This window comes from Gorilla gorilla, chromosome 16, assembly GCF_029281585.2.
Source record: "Gorilla gorilla gorilla isolate KB3781 chromosome 16, NHGRI_mGorGor1-v2.1_pri, whole genome shotgun sequence".
NCBI classification, from domain to species: domain Eukaryota; kingdom Metazoa; phylum Chordata; class Mammalia; order Primates; family Hominidae; genus Gorilla; species Gorilla gorilla.
Genome location: NC_073240.2, coordinates 78930393 through 78956014, shown reverse-complemented (window position 1 = coordinate 78956014; position 25622 = coordinate 78930393). Strand labels below are relative to the sequence as shown.

Sequence of the window (25622 nt, the reverse complement as noted above, 5' to 3'; positions counted from 1 at the left end):
CAAAGCACATGCCCCAGAGCCATTTCAGACCGTCTGGCCCCCAGCCTTTTACTAGCTAATTGGGGATTGAAGTCAAAAGTCTTCTAGTGATCTCTAGATTTTTTTTTTTCTTTGAGACAGAGTCTCACTGTCGCCCAGGCTGGAGTGCAGTGGCACTGTGTCGGCTCACTGCAACCTCCGTTTCCTGGGTTCAAGCAGTTCTCCTGCCTCAGCCTCCCAAGTAGCTGGGATTATGGGCACCCACCACCACGCCTGGCTAATTTTTAAAAATACTTTTAGTAGAGACGGGGTTTCACCTTGTTGGCCAGGCTGGTCTCGAACTCCTGACCTCAGGTGATCCGCCCGCCTCGGCCTCCCAAAGTGCTGAGATTACAGGTGTGAGCCACCATACCAGCCTGTCTAGGTTTTTTTTTCGAAAGGACACAAACCCAGTTAATCAGTGTCTTGATTAACTGGCTTGTTAACCAGATTTTGCCCATCTTATTGACCAAATTTCTACAATATGATAAAATATCAGTCATTGAAAGCATGTGATCTAAAAGTTTTGCCCCGGGAATTTAGTGAGAGATGACTCAGAGGTTACTGATTGTTTCCCAGTTACATTTAATACTCAAAGATTTAAAGTGAAAAGGATTTCTTGTAAAAAGCAGATTTTTCATGGTGCCTGCATTGTCAGAGGCAGCTGGAGAGGTTGGTTCAGATATGCCCTAGTGAGTATGTGCCAGCTTCTCTAGCAGCCTGTGGCTCCCGAGCATAAATAGAAACACAGCTGCATATGCAGGCTGAACAAGAGGAAGTGTCTGGGCACCTCCCTGGCTGGAGCAGAAGGCTCCCAGGGTGCTTAGCTCACCTGTGGCATGGGGATGGAGGGGCCAGGTAGTCAGGGAGCTGGTGGGAGGACCAGACACGCACATTCCCCCACCCAAACACACACTTGCCTCTAAGGGTGGGGGGTTTGGCAGACTGGGCTCACAGTATTGACTCCCTGTATGACCTAGACAAGTCACTTCCCTTTCTGGGCCTCTGTCCCCTCATCTGCAAAAAAAAAAAAAAAAAAGAGGAGGACTGGGTGGGCTTTGGGCTCTGAATTTGGCTCTGGTTGTGTCTCTCAGTTCCTGACTTGCCTAGTGACTCTCCTCTCCCTTCCTGTGGAAATGCTTGTGTGCTCTTTGCCCCGCCCCAGGGCCAGGCTGAGCTCCTGTGTCTGCACTGTAACCAGCCTGCCTCCCAAACTCCAGGCTGCAATTCATGGATCTCTCAAGTGGGCTCACGGCCTCTGGCCTGAACTAATCTCCTCCTATGCAAACTGTGCACCTGCCTTTCCCTCACCACCATTTTCACCAGCAGTACCTTTGTCTAATAATGTCAGTGCCCTGCTAAGTTCCCCATTCCATCTCTTTAGGAAGGCACACAAGTCCCTTCAGGGCCAGGTCCTTGCCACTCACTGACCTCACCTCACTCCTGCTCTCTGACCTTTGTGCTTTTGTAGACACTTCTCTCTCTCCCTGGAATCTCTTTTCCTCTGGCCACTGCCTGCTTCCTCTTTAAGACCAAGTTCTCCTGTATCATTTTCTGATTATTCATTCATTCACTTATTCCTTCATATATGTATTCAGTAAATACTGACCTACTATGTGCCTGACGCTGAGCTAGATGCTAGAGAAATGGAGACAACTTGGAGTTTGTTTCTTGGAGAAGATAGACATTAAACCTATACTTTGAAGCTTTTGAACCTGCCTATGGCAGGTGTCCTGAACTTTGAGTACCTTGTCCTTTGCTGCACCTCCCCTCTTTGGCTATGTGTCCTTCCCCAGTGCTCTCCAGTCACGCCAGCCCCGCGTCACCTGCTCTGCTTTCTGTCATAGCACTTAATGCAACGTGGAAACTACTGGTTGTTTTTTCCTGTCTTTCCCACTAGGCCAGGCCCCAGGTCTGGGTACCTGATAGGTGCTCAGCAAATGTTGGTTAAATGAATGGATGAAATGGCAACTTGGCTGGTATAGTTGGAAGAACTTTCTGTAAAATACCCAAAGATCCTGTAATGAAAATACCCAAAGATCCTTTTCTTTAACTGGGGCCAGGTATGCAAGTATCACTAAAAAGACCCAGGTTGTGGCCACAGCACCCACAGGTTATCCTTTGCTTGTAGGTAGTAGTAGTTTGGTCTAGGGCTATCCCTTGCTGTCAGGCCTGCAGAGCCATTTTCTTCACTGCCTCTGATCTTGGGAACCACTGTGTCTGATGTCTGCACATGTCACTGGATGCCAGTGTTGATGAAGTTCCCATAATCGTGTCATGGCAGCTTTCCTTCTTCTTGGGACTCCTTTGCTGGGGGCAGCCTGGAGACCTTGACCCATACCTGCAGTCTAGTTTATTTATATTTAGGTTCATTGTTCTGGGTCCTCTCCCCCATCTTGGTTGATTTTTTTTAATGATATTCACTCTTTGTGTATACAATTCTGTGATTTTGGACAAATGTGTAGAATCTTGACTTTACCACCAGAACCATGATACATAGCAGTTCTGTCACCCACAAATTCTTGTGCTGCCACTTTGTAGTCAGCTGCTCCCCTCCCTGCCAAGCCCTGGCAACCACAGATTTGTTTTCTGTCCTGACAATTTTGCCTTTTCAGGGTGTTACATAAGTGGCATCATACAGTATATAACCGTTTGGGTCAAGCTTCTTTCACTTGGCAATATGCATTTAATATTTATCCATGTAGTAGGAATCAATAGTGTGCTCCTTTTTATTGCTAAATAGTATATTATTGTATAGATGTACCACAGTTTTTTTAAATCCTTTCTCCAGACAAAGTTCTCATTTTTTTTGGCAATTATGAATAAAACCTCTATAAACATTCACATACAGGTCTTTGTGTGAATATGTTTTCATTCCTCTTGAGTGGATATGTAGGGATGGGCTTGCCAGGTTACTTGGTAAGTGTATGTTTAACTTTATAAGGAATTGCCAAACTGTTTTCTAAAGTAGCTGCACCATGTTGCATTCCACCTGCAGCTTATGAAAGTACTAGCTGCCCTGCACCCTTGTCAGCACTTGGCATTGTCAACTTTTTGAAATATTAGCCATTTTAATAGGAGTGCCAGCTAGTTTTTAGTCTGCAGTTTTCTTTGTATACTCTCAGATGCTGATGGAGTTTAAATATCATTATTTGATGTGATTTGGCAAGGCTGTCTTTCATACCTATGTCAGATTTTATTTCTGAAGATGGAATTTGTGGTTGCTCAGAGTAAAAGAGCAGCAGTATTATCATATCTTCCTAAATGGTTTTGAGGAAAATGTTATACTGCATTATTCTTTAATTTTAGAATTTAAAAAGACTTCTTGTTAATTGGGTTCAGTTCTTCATGTTACAATTGCTATTTGCTTGACCAACTCATCATGAGCAAAAGCTACTAATCTTGTAACTGAAGTTTCCTTGATCTGTTCATCTTAACTCTAACATGGCAAGCTGAACAGTCTACTCATGAGACATAATATTTTTTAAGCTCTTCATATTACTGGTGGCCATAACATGTTTTTCCCCTCCCTCTTTCTAGGCTCCCAATCGTCAACTCATGACTTACTGGTTACAGGAGCTTCAGCAGAAGAGATGGGAATATTGTAACAGTCTTGACATGGTCAAGTGGGACAGCAGGACCTCTCCAACTCCCGGGGATTTTCCTAAGGGTCTTGTAGCCAGAGATAACACTGGTAAGGCAGAAATAAAGGGGAGCTGGGTCAGTTCTTTGTGTAAGCCATTCGATACCACACATGAACTTAGCAGTGAATGAAAATGAATTTAGAAAGAAAATAATAATGATGCTACCTTATGAGTGGACAGCATTCCACAGTTACCCAGCGCCTCCATGTACAAAGCTTATGCAAGCCCAGTGACAGCCTTGGAATCAGGCAAGGCCAGTGCCAAGCATATGGAAGATACGACTAAGGTCAGCATGTGGTAAGTTGTGGCGCTGTAAGTCTAGTTCTGACTGCAGGGCCAGCCTTTCTACTACACCTAATGATGAAGCACTCATGCCTAGATAGTCATGCTTGGGCAGACTTGCCAAGATTGACAGGTGTTTGTATACACTAGGAAGGTATTCTCAGAACATTCCACTTGTAATTCTCTAGTGTTTCTTAGGAAGACTTTAACCTTCAAACATTGATTTCATTCTATCCTGGATTCATGGCATTTCTATAACTCAGGGTAATCCCTGGCCATTTGCAGCATGGAGATAACCTCTAGAAAGAACAGAACAACAATTATTTGCTGCCCATCCTACCCCACTGCAAAGATTGTGGAGATGGGACTGTTTTTTGGCCCCCACTCTTCATACAGGGAAAATAACACATCCAGAAAAACAAACAAACAAACAAAACAGCCTCCTGAGCTCTGAAGTAAGGTCTAAAAAGCCCAGGCCATTGTATTAGTATTTTTGGAAGACACACGGAGCGTACATTAAAAGGAGTAGACAACAGTAAGGACTAGTTCTAACAGTTTCATAAAGAGATTTCTTCACTTCCTAAAACCCGTGGGACCCTCTGCTCAGCAGAACACAGGGCTGCATCCGAGTTGCCTGTCCCACCAAGGATGGTGTTGGCACGTGTGGCTGATTTACTCCAGAAACAAAGGCATTCTTAGATGAATTTTTCATCTCCAAATTTGTCAGTCTTATTTTTACTTGTCCCAGTATTTTTCAGCAGGTTAACCCTCTTATCAGTGATAAATTACTATATATGCTTTGTACCTATTGATACATTTTCTGTGAGAGTTTTTGAGTCACTTTCACGACTGTCTTAGCGCTCTGACTATTCCAGGTTCTGAGATCATGCCTTTATTTTCAACTTTATGCCCCCTTATGTTTAGTTCAGGGTCGAGTCACTGTTAACTGAGTTGTTTTGAAAGCCAGTCTTATAGTGCTTTTCATCTCAAAAGGAGCTCCTAACTGAGTGTCTCAGTCACTTGGAACATTTGGAAACCCTGTGGGAACAGGCGGTGTTCATGAGCATAGCCAGTGCCTTTGGCACAGGAGGTGCTTGATTTGCCTCAGTTCCTTTGTTCTGAGGGCACCAAGTGCTTCTTTCTAGCAAAGACTCAGGGATATTAAACCGAAAGGAGGACAAAGAAGTAGTGCCTAGCCCTATAGTCTCTTTATAACAGCTGTCCTTCCTCCTTCTAAGCCAAAATGCTGTGATTGGAGAGCCAGAGAAAACATCTGAAGCCCATATTTGTTTCTCCTCCTTTGATTTGGGGACTCCAGATATGGAATTTAGCATTTGAGTAAATGCCATCTGACATTTACTCATTCATTCAGCAAAGTCAGCACTCAAGATGAGCTTTGTCCCTCTCCTCACAGAATTTCTAGTCAAGCAGGGTGGTTGTGCAGAGAAAAAATGAGAGAAATGTGAGGGAAGGGTGCATGCTGGTACCATGGGCTGTAAGTGGGCTGTGCATAGTTTCTGGCAGTTAGGGCCTCTCTGAGGAAGTGCATCTAAGCCAAGGCCTGGAGGATGGCCAGGAACTAGCTAGGTAGAGAGGAGGGGAGTCAGATGACAGGGCTGAACTGCGGTGCCTTCCCAGAGCTGCGGTCAGGATGGCTACTGGCTGGAAGCAGTTGTGGGGAGCGAGCTGAACCTGGGGGCACACCCGGGACCCAGAGCCAGAGCTGGGGGAGAGCCTAGACTGCTGGTCTTGGGATTTTGGACTTTAACCTAAGAGCAGTGGAGTGCCTTTGAAGATTTTATAGATAGAAATGACTGTAACATTAGATTTCTATTAATTTTTAGATAGCTTCTAAGAACAAGGAATGAAACTTTGGGCCCCAGAGCAGTATGTGAGACTATAATGGTTCAGGAAGTCAAAAAATCTAAAGCAGGAAGTCAAGAAGAAAAGGCTGTATTTTAGCCCCTTTTGTTTTATCGTCAGAGATAAAATCTGGTTCGAAGATAAATTGTGATGTGTTATATGGCAGTGCTCTGTGAAGTTTCTAAAGCCATGCTTGTCGTTATCTGCTCAGCTTAGCCTACTCTAGTAAGAATTAAAGAAAAATGTTTTTATAACTGATTTGCATTAAAAATAAAACTTTTCCTAGTATTGTCTCGTAGTCACCCAGTTGTTTGGAACATTTTGGTTTGTAGTCTAGTGGGCGTCACCCATCAGGACCCTCCTAGCACCTAAAGTCAATATGGAGAAAGATATAGGGGATTAACATTTTGCACTGATAGCTAGTTGTATATCTTAGAAGGCAGCTCTACCTGGTGGAAGAAGCCCTGTGGGCCTGTGAGTCTCGGGGATATTTACTAGTTGTCAGACTCTTAAGTAAGTCACGTATCCTGTAGTACAGGGTTAGGAAACTGTGGCTCTGGGAATTGAAGTTTGTTCACCCTCTTTCATAGTTGTTATAAAGATCAAATGGGAAACTGCATTGTTAAGTGTAAAGAGCCATACGTATGTGTATATACACATATATATAGTATACATATATATGAGATGATATCATTTTGAAAGGGTTAGCATTATGTTTAGTTGTAATTAACAGGAAACCTTACTAATAAGGACTTACACATAGGGAGTAATTTGTCTCACATGATAAGCAGTTTATGGCTGGCATAGCTACTCACTAGTGCCACTGAAGGGCCCAAGCTGTCTCTGACTCTGTATTTTCCATTGCTAGAGTGTATTAGCTTTCCTGCTCATGCTAGCTGCCCCTGGGGGTGGCATTTACATCAAAAAGGAGAATGCTTTCCCAGAAACCTGTGGCTTATGCATCATTAGCTGGAACTGTCATATGGCCATTCCTAGCTGGAAGGAGTCTGGGAAGCCAAGTATTTTAGCTGAGCATATGGCCACGATCAAAACCAAGGTCTATAAGTAAGGAAAAGCTGGATTGAATATTCATTAAGGAGCCAGCACTGTCACATAGTTGCTTACATTAATTTTTTTTCTAGAATCTGTGTTGAGTAAGAGACTTTCTTGTGTGATTGGAACTTGCAGCTTTATTATTAGTCAATATCTGTTCTGTCTGCCCTCTATTTTGTAGCCTGCCCTCTGAAGGCATGCCATGCCTCAAATACCATTCTACATTGTCTTCTGTGTCTGGATAGATAAAGACCTAGTTTCAATACAAAAGAGTAATTTGCATAAAGATACAATCAGGTGTCTATAAACCTTTATAGCTGTTGAGAATGAGGTAGCTAGAACCCAAAGGAGGTGCCCATAAATGGCTAATAGCCTCATTACAGGATGTATGTCTAGCACATTCCATTTACTTCATTTCCCACATAAACTAATCAGAAAACAAGCCAGGGATAACAACACCCTGCTTTTTTAAAAAACTTTTTGAAAGTTCATGAGTACTAAAGCACTCGTGGTCATAACAGGCTCAGATGCCCAAGTGCCTGTTTGAATATGGATGGTATTTCTTGCAGAAAATTGTATTGTGAAGACAGTTTGAAGGATGACCACACATTTCCTCCCCTGAAGCAGCTGCATTGGTTAGTTGAACTGTTACACTTTTAACAGCTTGTGTGCAAGGGGATGGCGTGGGAGGAGTAGCTGTAACTTTCAGTCCTCAGGCAGCCTGAGCAGTGCTCTCGGTGCAGGATGCAGGGTGTAGAGAGCTGCCAGAAGGAAAGCCATCAGGTGGAATGCAGGCCCCACGTTGGCAGTGCCACAGGAATTACACATCATCCTTTAATGTCGTGATTCCATACAGAGATCAAGGAAGCTGTGCTTTTGTGTAATCCTTGTAAAATGCTGCAAAATACCATGCGTTCTTGTGAAGTATCAGTCATGGTAGTTACCAGTGTTGTATCTGAGAGGCAGCATGGGGAGAGCTTATGGGACCTTGAGCACATCATAATTTCCCCATCTGTAAAGCAAGATGCTCTCTGAACCAGGTTCCTTCTGGTTTGAATGTTCTGTGAAAGTCAGGTTGTGAAAGAATGTGACTGTGGGAGGGAGGATGTGAGGGAGATGCTGAGTGGGGTTAGATTGCAGTTCTGTCTCGGAGGAGCCCGCTAGAGAGGGTCGGAAAGGAGTCTATCTGGAACAGGCTTGCAATTTGGTGTCAGCAGAGACATCCTCAGCCTAGATTTGGTGGGACTTGGTGCAGGTGAATACAGGGATTGATGTGGCTGTGAATGGGGGCGGGGTGGTGGCTGAGCCAGATTGCAGGAGAACAGGGAGGAATGGGAAAGGAAAAGAGGGAAACCCCCACCCCAGGGAAACCCCCACCCCAATTCAGGGCATCTGTCAGAGGCAAGGTGGCAGGAGAGAGGAAAGTCAGGAAGTATGATGAGTATAAACCCACTCAAGAACTGCAGGGGCCTTTGCTGCCTTCTGCCCAATTGGCCTTTTCTCCCATGCCATGTTAGCAAGTTCTTGTCTTTTATGGATTAATTTGGTCATTTAACCAATATTTATTAAGTCACTCCTCTATGCTAGGTGTTGGATATGCAGCTGTTAGCAAATCAGATAGAGGTTCAGTTCTCACAGAGTTGTGTCCTTGATGGGGGTAGGGGACAGGCAGATGAGCAATTAACCAGACATATGGACTGGCCCATCCTGGGGCCTCTCAGGACCTGGTGGTTGGCTGCCCCTTTTTTCTGATACTTAGATGCATGCTATGTCCTCACTTGGAAGATATTTCTATTCCTCCTGACTGGGTCCTTCACAATCTGTATTAAAACTCACATTGATAAATAAAAAATTTTTTTTCAGATTAAGCGCACCCTGTCTTCCTCCAACTCCCAGTGTTGACACCCAGACTTTCGTTTGCTGTGTGCTTTGATGCATATGGGTACAACCCTTTCCCAGTGTTCTTTTCTCCTTTCTTGGATGCAGCTGCAAGCCTGGGTTGAGTTTTATGAGAATTCTCCCACTGTACACAGTTCTGTGCTCTGCAGAGGTTGCTGGCGGAGCACCTAGGCCTGACTGAGACAGCAGGAGAGGAGAGGGAAGACTCACTGAGGCAGTCCGGTTGTAGGCAGGAGCCACCCCTGTGCGGGGAGTCCCATTAGGAGGAGACTTTGAGCATCATGTGTTAGAATGCAGTAAGTGGGAAGGGCTCTTGGAGACCAGGGAGGCTGAGACTGCCCGGGGTCACACTGGATTTAGAGGCAGTGCTGGAATCAGAACCTAGGAAATGGGAACAATGCAGTTGGAAACTCCCTCAGTTTTCATTTAGGCATTTGAAAATGTTTAAAAAAGACAGAGGTCTAAACACCAAAAACCGTCAGGCACAGACTTTCTTTCCCCACTGAAGCTGTAAGACAAAAGACATTTTCATGAACACCAGTCCAGCCTCTTAAAATCTTCGAGGAAATGTTGCCATGTCCTAGTTTGTGTTTTTCCTTAGTGTCCTCCTTGAGGCGGTTCCCTGCATGCTAATGTTAGGACATGTATTGAGGAGAAGCCAGCAGCTCTGCTTTTCATTAAGTAAATCTCACGTGGTCTCTTAAAAACCAAAAACCAGACAAAAATAACAGTAACAGCAAAAATGTATTAAGCTGGAAAAGAGCTTCTTTTTCAAGTCAGATAATTACTTTTAGAAATTTTCCTCCAACATGTTCCTCCCTGGTCTCTGGTCCCTTTTCTCCACCCCTCCTTGGGGCCTCTGAGTTCCTGAGGAAGTATTTCCAGTATGGGCTGTGGGTTGCTGCAAGGCCTGGGGTTTTCTTGGTAATAGGCACTTTGCCACATGAGCATTTGACAGTCCAATCTCGCAGAGGGGCCGTTCATCACCTTGCTACTAGCCCACACAGGAAGAACAGGCTGGACTCAGCCTGTAACAGAAGTCTGTACAGTTTGTTGTGTTTATTTCCTGACTTGGCTTAGAATTGTGATGATGATTTTAAGACCAGCCTATGAAGTAAAGGAGTTTGAGCTGCGCCTTTACCCCATGTGCCTGTAGACTGACACATGCTGTCACCAACATTGAGCACCCCCTGCCCCCCACTCCAGACACTGTGCTCTCCTCTAGTAGGTACACTCATCTCTACCTGCCTTGCAATATTTGTATACTGCAGGGGCAGGTGTCTGGTTTCTGGCCCTGGCTCTGGACTCTAGTGTCCTGATGGAGAAAGTAGGTAGGGAGACTGGACTGGATTAGTGGTGTTTGAACTTTTTTTTCTTTTGTTTACTGGAACCTCTTTTCCAAATGAAATCTTAAAGGCAACCCCAGTATATAAAAGAGTGAAGAGAGGAACTGCTGAGGATGAAGCTGAGCATGGGGCCCCCATCCTCTTATCCCTCTAGAAGTCCCCCAGGCATCTCCTGGAACCCTAAGACTCAGAGGAAGGGTCTGGATCCCAACGACTCAATGTATTTATTCTGTGGTGACTTGGAGCTTGACATGTTACTGTTTTACTTATGTCTCTCTCCTGGATGTGTTCTCCTTTACGGGGAAAGCTCTGTCTCATTGGTTGTTGTGCCCTCAGTGCCTAGTGCTTAATATATGATAGTAAAACCAAGAACTGGCAATCTGTGGTTATTTGTAACTTCTTGCCTCTTGACTCAAGAGGCTGCAGTGAGCCGTGATCACACCACTGCACTCCAGGCCTTAGTGACAGAGTGAGACCCAGTCTCAAAAAAAAAAAAAAAAGTGTATACTCTGTTACCAAGTCTGTAATTCTTCTGTTCCCAGCACACCGTCTTGCTTTTCTTAGTCAGAACCCTACTGTAAGCCATGCATTGACTCTCCTGGCCAGAGCCAAATTACCCTGATAGATACACAGCACTTGTTTACCCATGCCATGCCCAAGATACTTCCCCAGTGTGTTCTTGAAGCCCTTCCTACACTGATTGTGGTCAAGTCAGAACCTGCCTACACAGTGCAAGGTCCATCATGCGGCATTCAGGACGTTGCTCTCCAAGCCCGCGCAGCCCGGGAATGCCTGCTCTCTGTTTCCTTTACCAGTGCTCAGTGACCTTTACCAGAGACCTGTTCTTGCTGACTCCGATTGTGTGCTTCTCTGATTAGAAACGAATTTTTCTTGGCTGGGTACAGTGGCTTATGCCTGTATTCCCAGCACTTTGGGACGCCAAGGTGGAAGAATTGCTTGAACCCAGGCATTCAAGACTAGCTTGGGCAATATGGCAAACCCTGTCTCTACAAAAAAAAAAAAAAAAAAATACAAAAATTAGCTGGGCATCGTGCATGCCTGTAGTCCCAGCTACTTGGTAGGCTGAAGCAAGAGGACTGCATGAGCCTAGGAGGTTGAGGCTGCAGTGAGTCGTGTTCACTGAGACCCTATCTCAAAAAAAAAAAGAGAAAAGAATTTTTCTTGAATATCAGTGGTCAGCAGTCAATTCTGATTTCACAGAAAGAGGTGGTTGATTTTGTTGATATAGAGATATTTTAAAAAGAAGTGTAGATCAAATTGATTATTGTAAAGTAATATTGAATTCTGTTTATAAGCATGTCCTATTCTCAGAGAGATTATGCCATTCGGCATGGGATAATTCTACCACTGAAATACCAGTGCAGATTATGTTATTTGGAAGAATACAAAGTATTTGTAGTTAGAAATGTTTTTATCAGCCGGGCACAGTGGCTCACGCCTATAATCCCAGCACTTTGGGAGGCCGAGGCGGGTGGATCACCTGAGGTCAGGAGTTTGCGACCAGCCTGGCCAACATGGTGAAACCTCGTCTGTACTAAAAATACAAAAATTAGCCAGGTGTGGTGCCGGGTGCCTGTAATCCCAGCTACTTGGGAGGCTGAGGCAGAAGAATCGCTTGAACCCGGGAGGAGGAGGTTGCAGTGAGCGGAGACTGCACCATTGCATTCCATCCTGGGCAACGAGCAAAACTCCGTCTATGGGGGAAAAAAAAAGAAAAATGTTTTTATCAAAAACAAAAAAAATTTTAAGTAACTTTTTATTATGGGAAATTTTAAACATATACGAAGAATAACATAATATTACCTCTAGGTTTATTAGGTAGTTGGAACAGTAATTACCCCTCGTTTCATTGATACCCTGCTTTGTTATTTTCAAGCAAATAACATGTTACCTGAAGCAAATATTACTATGTATTTGTTAAGTAACAAAATATTGCTATTTTGAAGTAAATCCTGACCATCATATCATTTCCACCTTAACTATTTCAAAAGTTTACATTTTAAAGATGTGTTGTGAAGTTTCATCATGCTTTAGCATCAGTATGTTTGCTTGTGAATTTACTGAACTGCTATTCTGTGATGTGCAAACTTTATTTTTTCAGTGTCACTCTCTACAAGCAAATACATTTATATTTGTATTTCTCCCACTTTCTTAGAGAAAAGGGACCCTTGTATAATCTGATCTGCACCTTGCTTTTCTTATATAGCAGTTTATCCTGGAAATTGTTTCTTATCAGTACAGGTGATTGGACTTTGATGACGGGTTTATGGTGAGGGTTATTGGTCTGCAGTACTGGAGGAAAATTCTAGCCTTGGCTTTCTCTGGGCCAACACTGTTAATACTTGGTGGTTTGAGGCATGTCACAACCTTCCTTTGAGAAACATGGATCTGTTTAGATGAAGATGGTTTCAGAACGTCAGAGTTACCCACAGATTATGTTTTTATGTAGTATACATTAAAAATATACTATTACATAGTTTAGATTTTTATATAGTATGTCAAGTCAGTGTTTTATGTGGGATGTCAAGTTTCGTGTGGAAGCTTTGAGTAACTGACATTTGTTTACCTTTTTTTTCAGATTTAATTTACCCACACCCAAATGCTTCTGCAGAAAAAGCCAGAAATGTCCTAGCTGTGGAGACTGTGCCTGGAGAGCTGGTGGGAGAACAAGCTGCAAATCAGCCCGCCCCAGGGCATCCAAATTCCATTAATTTTTACTCTTTGAAACAGTGGGGCAATGAGCTCAAGTGAGTCTTTAGAAAGCAGCATATGAAATTGAAAATGGGTTGTTTCTGATAATGTATGTTATAATTTTATAAATGAAGTTATAAAACTATCTTACACTTACAAAGGCCTTTGTTGTTTACATCATACTTTCCCATAGATCATTGTGGTTTTAGCTTGTATTACATGCTTATTCTGTGTCTGACACTATGCCAAACAGTTTCACACTTAAACGGTTTAATGTAATTGCTCAACTCTGTGAAGTAGGTCATATGGCTGACATTTTACAGAGACTGAAACTGGCTGAAGGAGAGTATGTGTCTGAGGTCACGATTCTTCCAGGCTGCAGAGCTGGGGCTTCTTGTGCCTAGGGCCTAGTCCCCTCTCCAAGACACTAGGCTGGCCACGTCCTGTGCTCTGGATTTCCATTCTCTGTTTGTGCATGGGCTAGTGAGAGTAGAGGTGGGTTGGTTTTTGTTTGTTTGTTTGGTTTTTATGAGATGAGGTCTTGCTGTGTTGCCCAGGTTGGTCTCAAGTCCTGGGCTCAAGTGATCCTCCTGCCTCAGCCTCTTGAGTAGTTGGGACTACAGGCATGTGCCACTATGGTTGACTTGTTTTTTAAAGAAGAACTTTATTGAGATACAATTCACACACTGTACAATTCACCCATTTAAAATGTACAATTCAATGATTTTTGGTATATTCACAGAGTTGTGCTTCCATCACCACAATCAGTTTTTAAATGTTTTCATCGATCCAAAAAGAAACTCATTACATTAGCAATTCCTTCTCATTTCCCCCAACCCCTTCTCCTCTGTCAACCCTCAGCCGTAGGCAACTCCTAATCAACTTTCTGTATCTATGAATTTGTTTTTTGGTGGGGTTTTTTTTTTTTAAGACAAGGTCTTGTTCTGTTACTCAGGCTGGCATGCAGTTGCGTGGTTCATGGCTCACTGCAGCCTTGAACGAAGCGATCCTCCTACCTCAGCTTCCAGAGTAGCTGGGACTACAGGTGTGCACCACCATGCCCGGCTAATATTTTATTTATTTATTTATTTATTTTGTACAGACAGGGGTCTCTCTATCTTGGACGGGCTGGTCTCAACTTCTGGGCTCAAGCAATCCTACCTTGGCCTCCCAAAGTGCTGGGATTACATGAGCCACTGCCCCTGGCTTATGAATTTGTTTATTGTGGACATTTCATATAAATGGCACCGTGCATACCTTTGTGTCTGGCTTCTTTCCGTTAGCATAATATTTCAAGATTCATCCATGTTGTAGCAACTATCAGTGCTTCATTTCCTTTTATGGCCAAATAATATTCCCATATATGAATGTGCCATATTTTGTTTATCCATTAGCTGGGGGTGGTGGTGCATGCCTGCGGTCCCAACTACTTGGAGGCTGAGGTGGGAAAATCACTTGAGGCCAAGAGGTCGAGGCTGCAGTGAGCTGAGTTCGCATCACTGCACTCCAGCCTGGGCAACGGGGTGAAACCCTGTCTCAAAAAAAAGAAAAAATGAAAAAAGAGAAAGGTTGTAGTGGCAGTGTGTTGTGGGAGACTTGGAAGTTTCTTGCTGTCCTGTAGAGTCCAAGCCAGTGGTCACTATGCGGTTGGCCAGCTGAGCTCCATAAGGGGTCCCACTGGTTTTTGAGGATGGGGCTGGGGTGTTCTTAGAAGCTACCATCCAAGGACACACTGTTTTAAAAAGTAGCCTCTTTGCTGTAACTGCTTTCTTTTTTGTACCTTCGTGGTTGAATTCAGTATGATAAAGTTATTTTCTGTGTGTTTTTAGTTTTTAAGGCATAGGTTTATATCGAAGCTGAGTGGGATATATAGGATATATGTAGGTTATATTGGAGCTGAATGTCAGGGGTACTCAGACCTCAGAAGACCAGCACTTGTGAGGGTGATCACTGTAGTGGGCCCTGCCTTCCTTCCTCATCCTGGCTTGTGGCTGCAGTCCCACCTTCTTGGTCCTGCTCTGCTCCCATTCATCGGCTTTCTGCTGTTTTCTCTCTTCAGTCAGCTCTGATCATGTCATCTCCCTACGTCAGAAGCATCGCTGATAGCCCTCAGCCTGCAAGTGCAGCTCCAAACTCTTTGGTCTGATATTTGAGGTTCTCAACGATATGACATTAGTCTCTTCCTTGGGCAGCTGCTTCCCAGTATTAGCACTTTGTGAGCCTCTGTGTTCCGGCCGTTCTGTGCCTTCCTCTTCATCCCAGAACCTCTGCTCACCATGTGCCTGTCTGCCCTGTGCCATCTGATTAAGTCCAGTCATCTCCCAGCACCCAGGGGATGGGGGGGGTCAGCCGGGAGGCACAGTGGGGCTGCCTTCCCTAGGTACCTGCAGCTTGAGAACCGCTGATTTCCTCTGTTTCAAAGTATTGGGCTTCTCAGTAAAGAAAGGGATCTGTGCTCCTAAAAGTGTCAGAAAACCACTGAGAGCCTCCCTTCATTCCACATGTTAAAAGGTTGAGGCTTAGAGAGGTAAAGTGACTTGCTCAAGATCACATAGCAAGTGTGTGGCCGAGCTGAAACACACACCCAGGTCTCCTAATTGGGGACCCAGTGCTCCTTCCCCCTTTCATCATAAGAACACATTTGGGGGACTGTTGGTTTGCCAGATTTTCATACCTAAGCTGTGTCATCTGCCCTCAAAGTGAGATAATGGAATGAGGTGGAAATAGACCTGTAATGCTGGGTGTTTTCCATGTCCTTGAGCATAGGAACATGGATGATGATTGAGTGCCTCCTGCCTAGGAAAGTGAACGCCTGTCACTTCTGCCTGTCACAGCTGACAGATCACATTCAGGGTGAAAAATCTAGTGTAGGAGTTATCTTCTATCAGCTGTGCCTTTGCCGTGTAACACAGTGATTAAGAACCAGGCTGCCTGAGTTCAACTCCCAGCTATGCCACTTAGTAGCTGGATAACTTGGGCAAGTTACTTAATATTCTGTGCCTCCGTTTCTCATTTGTAATATGAAGATAATAATCATACATCATGAGATTGATAGCATGATGATGAGTTCATATGTGTAAACTGCTTAGAACAGTCCCTGGCACTTAGGAAGTACTAGGCGATTGTTAGTTGTTGCTGTTGCTGGTGGAGGCACAGCTCATGACAGCCATTCTTCACAGAGGTTTTTGGGACCACTTTCTGTAGACACTAATGCTTATTGACTGGCATATGAATCTTAAGTGTTTATGGTTTTTTGTTTTTCTTTTGTTTGTTTTTACTTATGGCATGCTTTATGAAGTTTTAAATAAAATGCCTTAGGTGCACAGACAGACTTTAATGACCCTAAAATAGATTACTGTATTATAAATGAATGGCTCAAAAATTGTATTTTTTAATGCATTCGAAATGCTATCAACATTATGGTCAAGGCTTAAAAGATAAATGAAGGTTTGTTTATTCTTTTATTCTATTTATCAGTATAGTTGAAACTCTCTTAACTAGCTCCCCTGATGAACTGACATTTTAAGGTTCCTCAGTAGAGCCATGGTCCTCACTGACTGACTGCATGAGACCAAATGGGCCACTTCAGGGCACCTGTGTCCCTGCTGCCCCCACCAGCTGAGCTACAGACCTACCAAGAATCAGCTGGGTTTGTTCCTCACTGGTTAATGCCCATTGTACTTACTATTGTAATTATGTAATTCAATGAGATATTTACTAAACCCATTAAATATAAAAAGGAATTGTTGTTTCTAGGAAAAATAAGTTGAATGCTTAGGGAAAATTTGATAAAGGTGAGTCACTAAAAAAATTGCCGTGAGGATGTGGGTGACATGATCGTGAAAAATCAAAGAAAAAAAAACTTAAAAGCCTGTAAGATTTTATGCTTAGATTGTTTCACAACTGTTAGGCCTTGTTCCACTTTTTAATAAGAAACAAACAAAATTGGGAAAGTTAGCTGATGTCTTAATGGATGTGATTTGCCCAAGAAAGATAACAGAGAACTGCAGTTAGTATCCCCAGATTGATTTCTTCCTTTTTCCCTCCCTGCCTCCCTTTTCTTTCTTTCTTTCTCTTTCTTTCTTTCTTTTTCTTTCTTTCTTTCCTTCCTTCCTTCTTTCTTTCTTTCTTTCTCTCTCTCTTCCTCTCTCCCTCCCTCCCTTCTTTCCTTCCTTCCTTCCTTTTCTCTCTCCTTCCTTCCTCCCTCCCTCCCCCTTTCTTTCTTTTCTTTTTCTTTTTCTTTCTTTCTTTCTCTTCCTTTCTTTTTCTTTCTCTCTCTCTCTCTTTCTTTCTCTCTTTCTCACTTTCTCTCTTTCTTTCTCCCCTTTCCTTTCCTTTCTTTTCTTTTTTCATTTTTTGAGACAGGGTCTCTACTTTGTCACCCAGGCTGGAGTGTAGTGGCACGATCTTGGCTTACTGAACCCTTGAACTTCTGGGCTCAAGTGATCCTCACACCTCAGCCCCCCAAGTAGCTGGAACTTTAGGCACGTGTCACCATGCCCAGTATCCCCAGATTCCAAGAAGAGGCTTTGGCTGGTGTGTATCAGTAGACTGGCAGATGAGTGCACATTTACATACACCTTTACAGGTGCATGTGTTTGTTTTAAGTTCCTTTTATATGGATTCCTGCTTTAACCACATTTTTCATTTAACTTATCAACAGTCCAAATCACACCAGGTGAAGGAACTAGGTCTCTGCTGAAATTCTGGCCAGTCCATGTGTGTATGTGCATACTCAGGGGTGGGAGTGCACAAGCACGAGTGAGAAAGCACATGCCTGAGCACACGTGTGAGCGTGCATCGGAAGCCTCTGTGGCGGTTGAGCGTGTATTTTCAGTGTATGTAGGAGGTGTGCTTAGGCTGCAGCAGCGCTGACAGCAGTGAGCAAAGTTCTGTGGCTTTGTGGCCTGGACTGTGCGCCCATCTCTGGGTGCTAGGCTGGGCCTGATGTGGACCTCTGGCTCCTGGGGTCCAGCTCTAGTTCTGTTCAAGAGTGAGGTCACATTGTGGATATTGCAGTCAGCCCAGGTTTTGGAATCCCAGTCCTGCTACTTATTGGGTGTGTGATGTTGAGCTAGTGACTTAACTTCTCTGAGCTTTATTTTCTCCATCAGTAAATTGCGTGTGTGTGTGTGTGTGTGTGTGTGTGTGTGTGTGTGTAGTAAGCCTCTCCTCTACTGGATGGGTGGGAGTGAGTGTTAAGGTTATAAATAAGAACTGCCTAGCACAGTGTCATTGTAAGTGCTCAGTAAATGGTGGCTACACAACCCAGGCCTGCTGGTATTGCTGCCACTGTTGTTACCCTGTCTCTTTTGAGCCAGTAGGTGAAGTGAGTCTCCACTTCCTTGAGTCAGGTGGATGGGGTGCCTTTCTCAATGCAGGTGTAAGGGCTGAGCTAGCCGGGAAGGTGTGCTCATCCTTCCAGGCCTGCCTCCCATAGGTCTTTTGCGGGCCCTGCAGTTGGCCCCGCTCTGATCCTTTGTTTTTGCTTCTCTCTTGACTCCCTCAGGCCTGGTAGAAAGAGTTATTTGTGAGCATGGCGGGGGTTCCCAAGAATCTATTATGGTTTTAGTGTCTAGGACCATAAAGTCATGACAGTGACTCCTCTCTTCAGCCCCAGTTCGTAGCAGAGGGCCCGGCGCAGCCCAAAGCAGGCACCCGGATGTTTGGTGAATTAGGGGAAGTTGTTCCTGTCCCGGAGCTGTAATGTGGTACTTGTGATTTTCCTTGTTGGAAGGCACAGCTGTGTCTGCCAAGAAAGACAAGGCATGTAGTCACCATGCTGCTGCCTCACACAGACATTTTTTAAGCCAGGCCTTCTGGAGAAGGAAGCAGGAAGGAAGGCAACTTGCTCTTTGGCCCATGGAGTTTCAGCAGTTGCGGGAAGTTGGCTGGGGTATGTGTGTGTTTCTGCAGTGGTGCAATGGCACCTGGTCTTTTCTGATAGCCCCCAGGAGCATGAAGTCGTGCTTAGCAATTATGTCCCGGTAGTCCTCTTGGTCTTGATCCATTCATATGCTCCCAGGGGCCCACATATCAGAAGGGCCGCCGGTGTATGACACTGTTCCATGGAAATCACTGCGGTCATGAGAGGACCAGTGGCTTTGGCCTGTAGACTCGGAGACCTTTCACCATGACTCAGCATGGCAAGCCGAGGCTCAGAGAACTTTAATGTCTTGTCCAGGGCCACCAAGGGAGCAACTGGGCCATGTCTCCTGTTGTATTTAGATTTGGGGGCTGAGGAAGGGCACCTGTCTGCATCCTGTGCCGCCTGTGCTGGGTCCACCTGTTGCAGGGACCCAATTCTAAGGGACCTGAATCAATTCAATCGACTGCCTCAGCCTTTCAGAGGCTTCTCATTGCCTTAGGCTGAAGGCTGTGCTGCTGAACATGGCCTTCAGGGTCCCGTGGGGTCTGACCCCTGTCATTTCCTCTGTTGCAGGCCCACTTGACTTCTTTCAGTTCTTCAGGTGTATGTCTTCCCAGCAGGCCCTGCCTCAGGCTGTCCCATTTCAGGGAGGGCTCTGTCTTCTCCGGTTACTTCTGCTCATTCTTCAGAGAAGCCTTCGCTGTTCCTCCCACTCCTCACTGCCGTGCTTCTCCTTCATAGCCCTGTAGTTTCTGTATTTCTTTGTGTACTTGTCTGTGGTCCAGCTCTCTTGCAAGGCTGGGAGCTCCATGGGGCAGGGACCCTATCTGTCTTGTCTCTGGTTTACCCCAGCACCTCACACTGCCTGGCTCATGGTGGGTGTCCAGCACCGACTTGAGGAAGAGTGATGAGGGAAGGCTCCAGACCCTTCCAGGGGCAGAGTTGCTCTGCTGCTCCTGCTCCCGCTGCTTGGGGGCTTCTCATCCTCTGCCCTTTATACTCGTGGGGGGTCTGCCCACACCCACCTGCCCTTGTGCCACACTCCCTTCCCTAGCAGGACGACAGTTCCTCTCAGCACTTTTCTTTCTGTTTGGCTTCCTGGGCAGGATGTTACCTTCTGACACAGCATTGTTCACTTTTTTGACTGGGAACTGACAGCAGAAAATACACATCTTTGTATGTAAATGTATACTGTTGTTATGTAAATAAAACTGAAAGAAAAATTCCACTGCTACATGTAGTAAAGCTAAGTAGTATTTTCTCTTCTAATACTAAAAAAATGCTTGTCATGACCCTCAAAATTGATTTCCTCACTCCTTAATTGATGTCCTGGCCCCCAGTGGGTCATCACCTGCATTTGAGAAGCCCGTTCTGCAGGACTGCCTGGCTGGGCAGCTGGCCCTCCCTCCCTCCCCGCTGCATCTTCCTCTCCCCTCCACTATGGGATGGGGTTGAGGATGTTCCCTTGGGTAAGAGGCTGTCCCTCCCCACTGTCAGTTGTTTAAGGGTCTTCAGGAAGACAGGCAGGCAAGCCCGTGAGTCCTGCCACAGGGGCTGTAGGGTGCGGTTCAAGGCTGAACCCAGTATGTCATGGCCTACCTGGGCACACCAGGAAGAAGTGCTTATTCTTTGCAGTGTGGGTTGTGGGAGAGGCTGGTGATGGTTTTGCTGTGAAGATGAGTTTTGGCTTAAAGGGCTTGAGAGATGGAGAGGGACTGTCCAAAGGGGAATGCAAGTGCAAGGACACCCATGCAGAGGCAAGGAAGTCAGAACAGGGTGTGTCTCAAGAGTGGCATGGGTTCTGGTGCCAGGTGCGTAGGGTGCTAAGGGGGTGAGGATAGAAGAGGAGCTGAGGAGGCCAGGGACTCCCAGGGTGAAGGGGTGGGGGTGTCTGCCCTTTGGACAGTAGGGAACCTGTGGAGCTGTATCTGTCTGAAAGTTCTACAGTAAGAATATTGTTTCTTAGATGTTTGGTTTCTTTGAGGCTGTGCATGTTTATTAGGTGTTTGCTCTGATGTCTTAGAATTGGAAGGGTGATGTACTCATCTGTCCAGGTAAATGTCTAGAGTATTTTGGAAATGGTTTTTCTGATGACACCTTTCCAGGTCCTCAGGACCAAAAGACATCATATCAGAAGTAAATATATTCTGACTTTGGACGTTAATGCTCCAAACTTGAATGCCAGCTGAAGCCTGCACCACAACAGAAAGCAGCCTCTCGAAGTCCTTGGTTTGAAGGACGATAGCTTACTAGAGAGTAATTGTATTAATTTGCTCTGGCTGCTATAACAAGTGACCATAACACTGGTGGCTTAAAACAGCACCTATTTATTGTTTGATAGTTTGGGAGGCCAGAAATTCAAACTCAGCTTCACTAGGCCTAAGTTAAGGTGTTGGCAGGACTGCTTTCTTCAGAGGCTCCAGGGCAGAGTTAGTTCCTGGCCTCCTTCAGCTTCTGGTGGCTGCTGGTATTCCTTGGCCTGTGGCTGCCTTGCTCTAAATCACTGCTTCCTTGGCCACATTGCTGTCTCCTATTCTGTAGTTGAATCTAGGCCCTCTCCCCAGATAACAGTGTTAATCCATTCGTGAAGACTGAGCCTTCGTGGCCTAATCACCTCTTAATGGTCCCACCTCTTAATACCATCACAATGATAATTACATTTCAACATGAGTTTTGGAGGAGATATTCAAACCGTGGCAAGTGACCTGGCTTGCAGGCCTGCCACCTGACAGCTTCCCCATTTGGCCTGCCTTCTTAGTTGTGTGTTTGTACTTCATTGCAGTAAGCGTGCATGCATATAAAAAGAAAAATCAATCATTGCTGAGGGGTACACAGTTAAAAGTGAAAGTCCTTTTAAGTCCACTTCCCAGAAGTCACCGCTAGAACTGAAGGTACTTATGTCTGCACCCTGAACTTCGCTCTGTGTGTATGTGACTTAGAGGGATCGTACAGTATCCACTATGTCAGTGCATAGCTACTTCAGGGACTTAGAATGCTCACTCTTCCCTCAGACATGGCATCTCTGTATTTACCATGTCATGAGGCCCACTTGCACCAAAGCTGTGCTCTCACCAGCAGATGGGTCAGGAGGGGTCAGCAGTGGTGGAGAGTGTAGGGCCACCTGCCATGCCCCTTTGAGCTGACACATTATATAGGCACTTATCTGGAATGTCCAAACTTGTTAGCCCTTACTAGAGCTCTTGTTCTAACAGAATTCAGTTATAGGAATGTGCCCTAAGTTATTTAAGCAGTTTCCTAGCCATGGACATCTGCTTGTTTCTACTTTTCTGTCATTTCAAATAGCATTGTTCTGATATTCTTGTACATACGTCTCTGTGCCCTTGTGAGAATATATTTGAGGAATTAATTTGTAGAGGAGGAAATACTGAGTCAGCTTTATTGAGATGGCTGTTGCCAGTCAGAGGAAACCCCCCCACACAACCTCCTCCCTGCCCCGCCACCTTTGTTTCCTTTAACAGGGCCTGTAGTCTGGAGGGAGGGAAGGAGCTGGAAGCAGTGGTAGCCTGCCTCCCTCCTGTGCACAAAGTCCTGGCAAGTGCAAACCTCTGCCTTGGCAGTGTCGTCCACCTGCTGAAGAGGTTGTGGTTTTGCCTGAAACCTGGCTGTGCAGGCGGTTTGTGGAGGGGTTAACTTGGAAGAAATTTGATGGAACATTTCCCAACAATTCTGTCAACTTGTAAATTCTAGCTGGTTATCAGAATCCAAACGAATGTCGAACAAGTTATTACTGTTTTAGTTAGACATTTTAAACTGTGCAGACCTCCACCGGAAAGAGGTTTTCTTAATGGTGATACAGATTGCTGGTGTTTGTTTTAAAAAGCTCAGGCTGACCACTGCCCCTAACAAGGTGCTGTTTTGCTGCTTGGTGGTGCCTCACTTTCTATTTCAGATCAGAGCAGCTGAGTGTTTATAGGTGGGCACCTGGCACGCTGCCTGGGAGAACACAGAAGGCCTCTCAAAGATCTGTCAAATGAGACTGGGGTCTTTAAACAGCAAATACTGTCATAGAACAGCCTCTAACACCAGCTAAAAAAACGCCTCCATTTAAACCAGCTGTGAACTCCTCATGGAGTACACAGGCAGGACACGTAGTTGCCACCGAGGCCTCTGTGGGCCAGAGCAGACAGGGTGAGTGTGTCTGAGAAGTCTGCACTGTAATGACCCCCGTGTTGCACAGTCCTAGAATTGGGTTTTGCCACATAAGAGCAAAAACAGGAATTGGCTATATACTGTTTCAGCTTCAAGAGGCTTTCACTTTGAGCCTGATTCCATTTCTCTCTTATCCAGGACTTGACAAGTAGCACCGCACCTCCAGCAAGGCTGTCCCTCAGCTGCAGGTGAGAGCTCGGCAGTGTACGACTCAGGCTTGCAACAGGCTGGAAACCCAAAACCGCGGTGGGAGGAAGGAGGGTGTGTGGCAGTTCTAAGTCACTGAAATTACTGTTCTCTCTCCCCAGGCCGTGTGGGGGTGTCCCTGCTCTTATTTCTCTTTCCTGCATTCACCCTTTAGGAACCAGAGCTGAGGAGCACAGTTTGACAGCTAGGGCAAATGGCAAGGAGAATTTAACTCCTAAAATTGACGGTGGTGGTAGTCACATGCCACCTGAGGGAAGGCTCCTGTGAGATCCTTGCTGTAGGCAGGGCCACTGAAAAGTGATGGTGCAGTGGGTCCAGCGGTGCCCCAGTGCTCTGTGAAGTGATGAACCAGTCATGTCAAAAAAATGAACAGAAGTATAGCCAGCATTTGTGAGAGTTTTCTTTTTGAGCAGCTATTTTGAAATAGTTTTCTCTACAATTTTATAATTTTTATAAAATCAGACTTTATACAGTATCTTGCTCATTGGGTTACCATGGGGAATTGACTAGAATCCTTCTATGCAGTTGTCTGTGAAGATGTGTGGCACAGTGCCAGGCTCTAGAAGAGACAGGAAATAAATAGCACGTGCAAGATGCTATACGTCGTTTACCAGCTCCGTGTTGGTCCTAAGTAAATAAACTATGAGAAAGTGAGTGTCGGTTCTAAACAGGCATAATTGCTGGTTCTTGGTGACTCTTTGTTAAAGCAATTAGCCAAAGGCCATACATCCATATACTGTGATAGCGTGATGAGAACATAAGCATGTTATATAATTTCTCTGTATTCTGAATGTTTAAAGTACAAGTAAAAAGTAAAATGGAAAAATGATATGCTTTAAAAAACACATTGAGAAATGACTGTTTTACATGAGAATATCATCTGTCTGATTCAAACTAGAGGTAAAGCCACCTTTTCCCCCCTTTCCTTTAATCCACCTCAGAAAACACCAAATGATACATTTCTTCCTCTTCCTTATTTATTTGCATGTTTATTTTAATAACTTCATTGAGTTATAATTTACCTCCAATAAGTTCACCTATTTTAGGTGAATAGGCTGATGAATTTAAGAAATTATACACAGCGATGTAAACACCTCCATAATAAAGAAAAATAGAACATTTCTACACCTTTAAAAATTCCTTCACGTTCCTTTGCGGTTGATCCCTTCCCTTAATACCCGGCCCTGGGCAACCTCTGATCCGCTTTCTGTCACTATAGCTTTGAGTTTTAAAAATTTTTATATAAATGGAATCATACTCCTTATAGTCTCCTGTGTGTCTTCTTTCACTTAACATAACGTTTTGGAGACTTACCTATATTGTTTGGTGTTTTCGTATTTCATTCCTTTTATTGCTTTAGGGATAAGGATGGATCTATTAAGTAAGAGAATATAAGTATATATGTGTGTGTGCGTATAAGTAAGGTGGTTCATGTGAGCATGTCCTCTCCTCACCACTCCACTTACCGACTGCTCAAATGAATTAAGTTAAGATGTCTCTTCATAATGAGCACATGCCTCTTACCTTTTGACAGTTTAACTATAAGAATTTGACTTCCTTTATTTCTTTTGCAAATTAGGGTTATACTTAAAACTTTAAATATTATTTGTATTAGGCAATTTGATTATGATATGCCTTGATACAGTTTTCTTCATGATTTTTGTGCTTGAAGTTTGTTGAGCTTCTTTTGTCTGTGGATTGATGGTTTACATCAGATTTAGAAAAATTTTTGGTCATTATTTCTTCACATACTTTTATTCCATCTCTTCCCCTTCTCGTCTCCTTCAGTGACCGACTCATTGGTCCATCCATCCTTCCTTTTTTTCGTTTGTTGTTTTTCTGTTTCATTTTAGGTCATATTTCTGTTTCGTTTTGGGTTGTTTCTATTGCAGGGTCATCCAATTTTCTAGTCTTTCCTTCCACAATGCCTAGTCTGCTCTTGTTCCCATTTAGCATGTTTTTCATTGTAGGCCTTGTAGTTTTATCTTTGGAAATTTTATTTAAATCTTCTTTTTTAATTTTTTATGTGTCTAAGATGTTTATTCTTTTTTTTCTAGCTTTTAGAACATAAAGAATACAGTTATAACTTTTAGAGTCCCTGTCTGCTAATTTTATCTTTTGTTGTTTCTGGTCTGTTTCTGTTGATTGATTTTTTTTCCTCATTGTGACTTGTACTTCCCACTTCGTGCATGCCTGGTCATTTTTAAAATTGAATACCAGATGTTGTGAATTTTACCTTTTTGTGTGCTGGATGTATATATATATATTTTTTGTATTGCTATACATATTATTGGGCTTTGTTCTCGGATGTATTAAATGACTCTGAAACAGTTTGATCCTTTTGAAGTTTGCTTTTACGCTTTGCTTGGTAGGATGAGCACAGGCTTTAGGGATACCATCAGTAGCCTTTCTCAGTAATCTTTCTGATGCCCTGTGAATTATGAGGTTTTCCACTCTGACTGGTGAGACTAGGCACTCTTCCCAGTCCCGTGTGAGGCTCAGGGATGGTTTCCTTTGCTTCTCTCTGTTGGTTCTCTCCCTGTCCTCGGATAGCTTTCT

At 44.3% G+C, this 25622-nt stretch overlaps 1 protein-coding gene across 2 annotated transcripts in view; it reads left to right on the top strand.

The window, feature by feature from the left end:
* The window catches only part of TBC1D2B (TBC1 domain family member 2B), an 82532-nt gene that overhangs the window by 19834 nt on the left and 37076 nt on the right, over nt 1–25622 (top strand). For both annotated transcript variants that reach the window (XM_031002319.3, XM_055363912.2), the window contains exons 2-3: nt 3559–3712; nt 12705–12873. In XM_031002319.3, coding sequence (XP_030858179.1) covers nt 3559–3712; nt 12705–12873 — 323 coding nt within the window. The remainder of the gene's footprint in view (nt 1–3558; nt 3713–12704; nt 12874–25622) is intronic.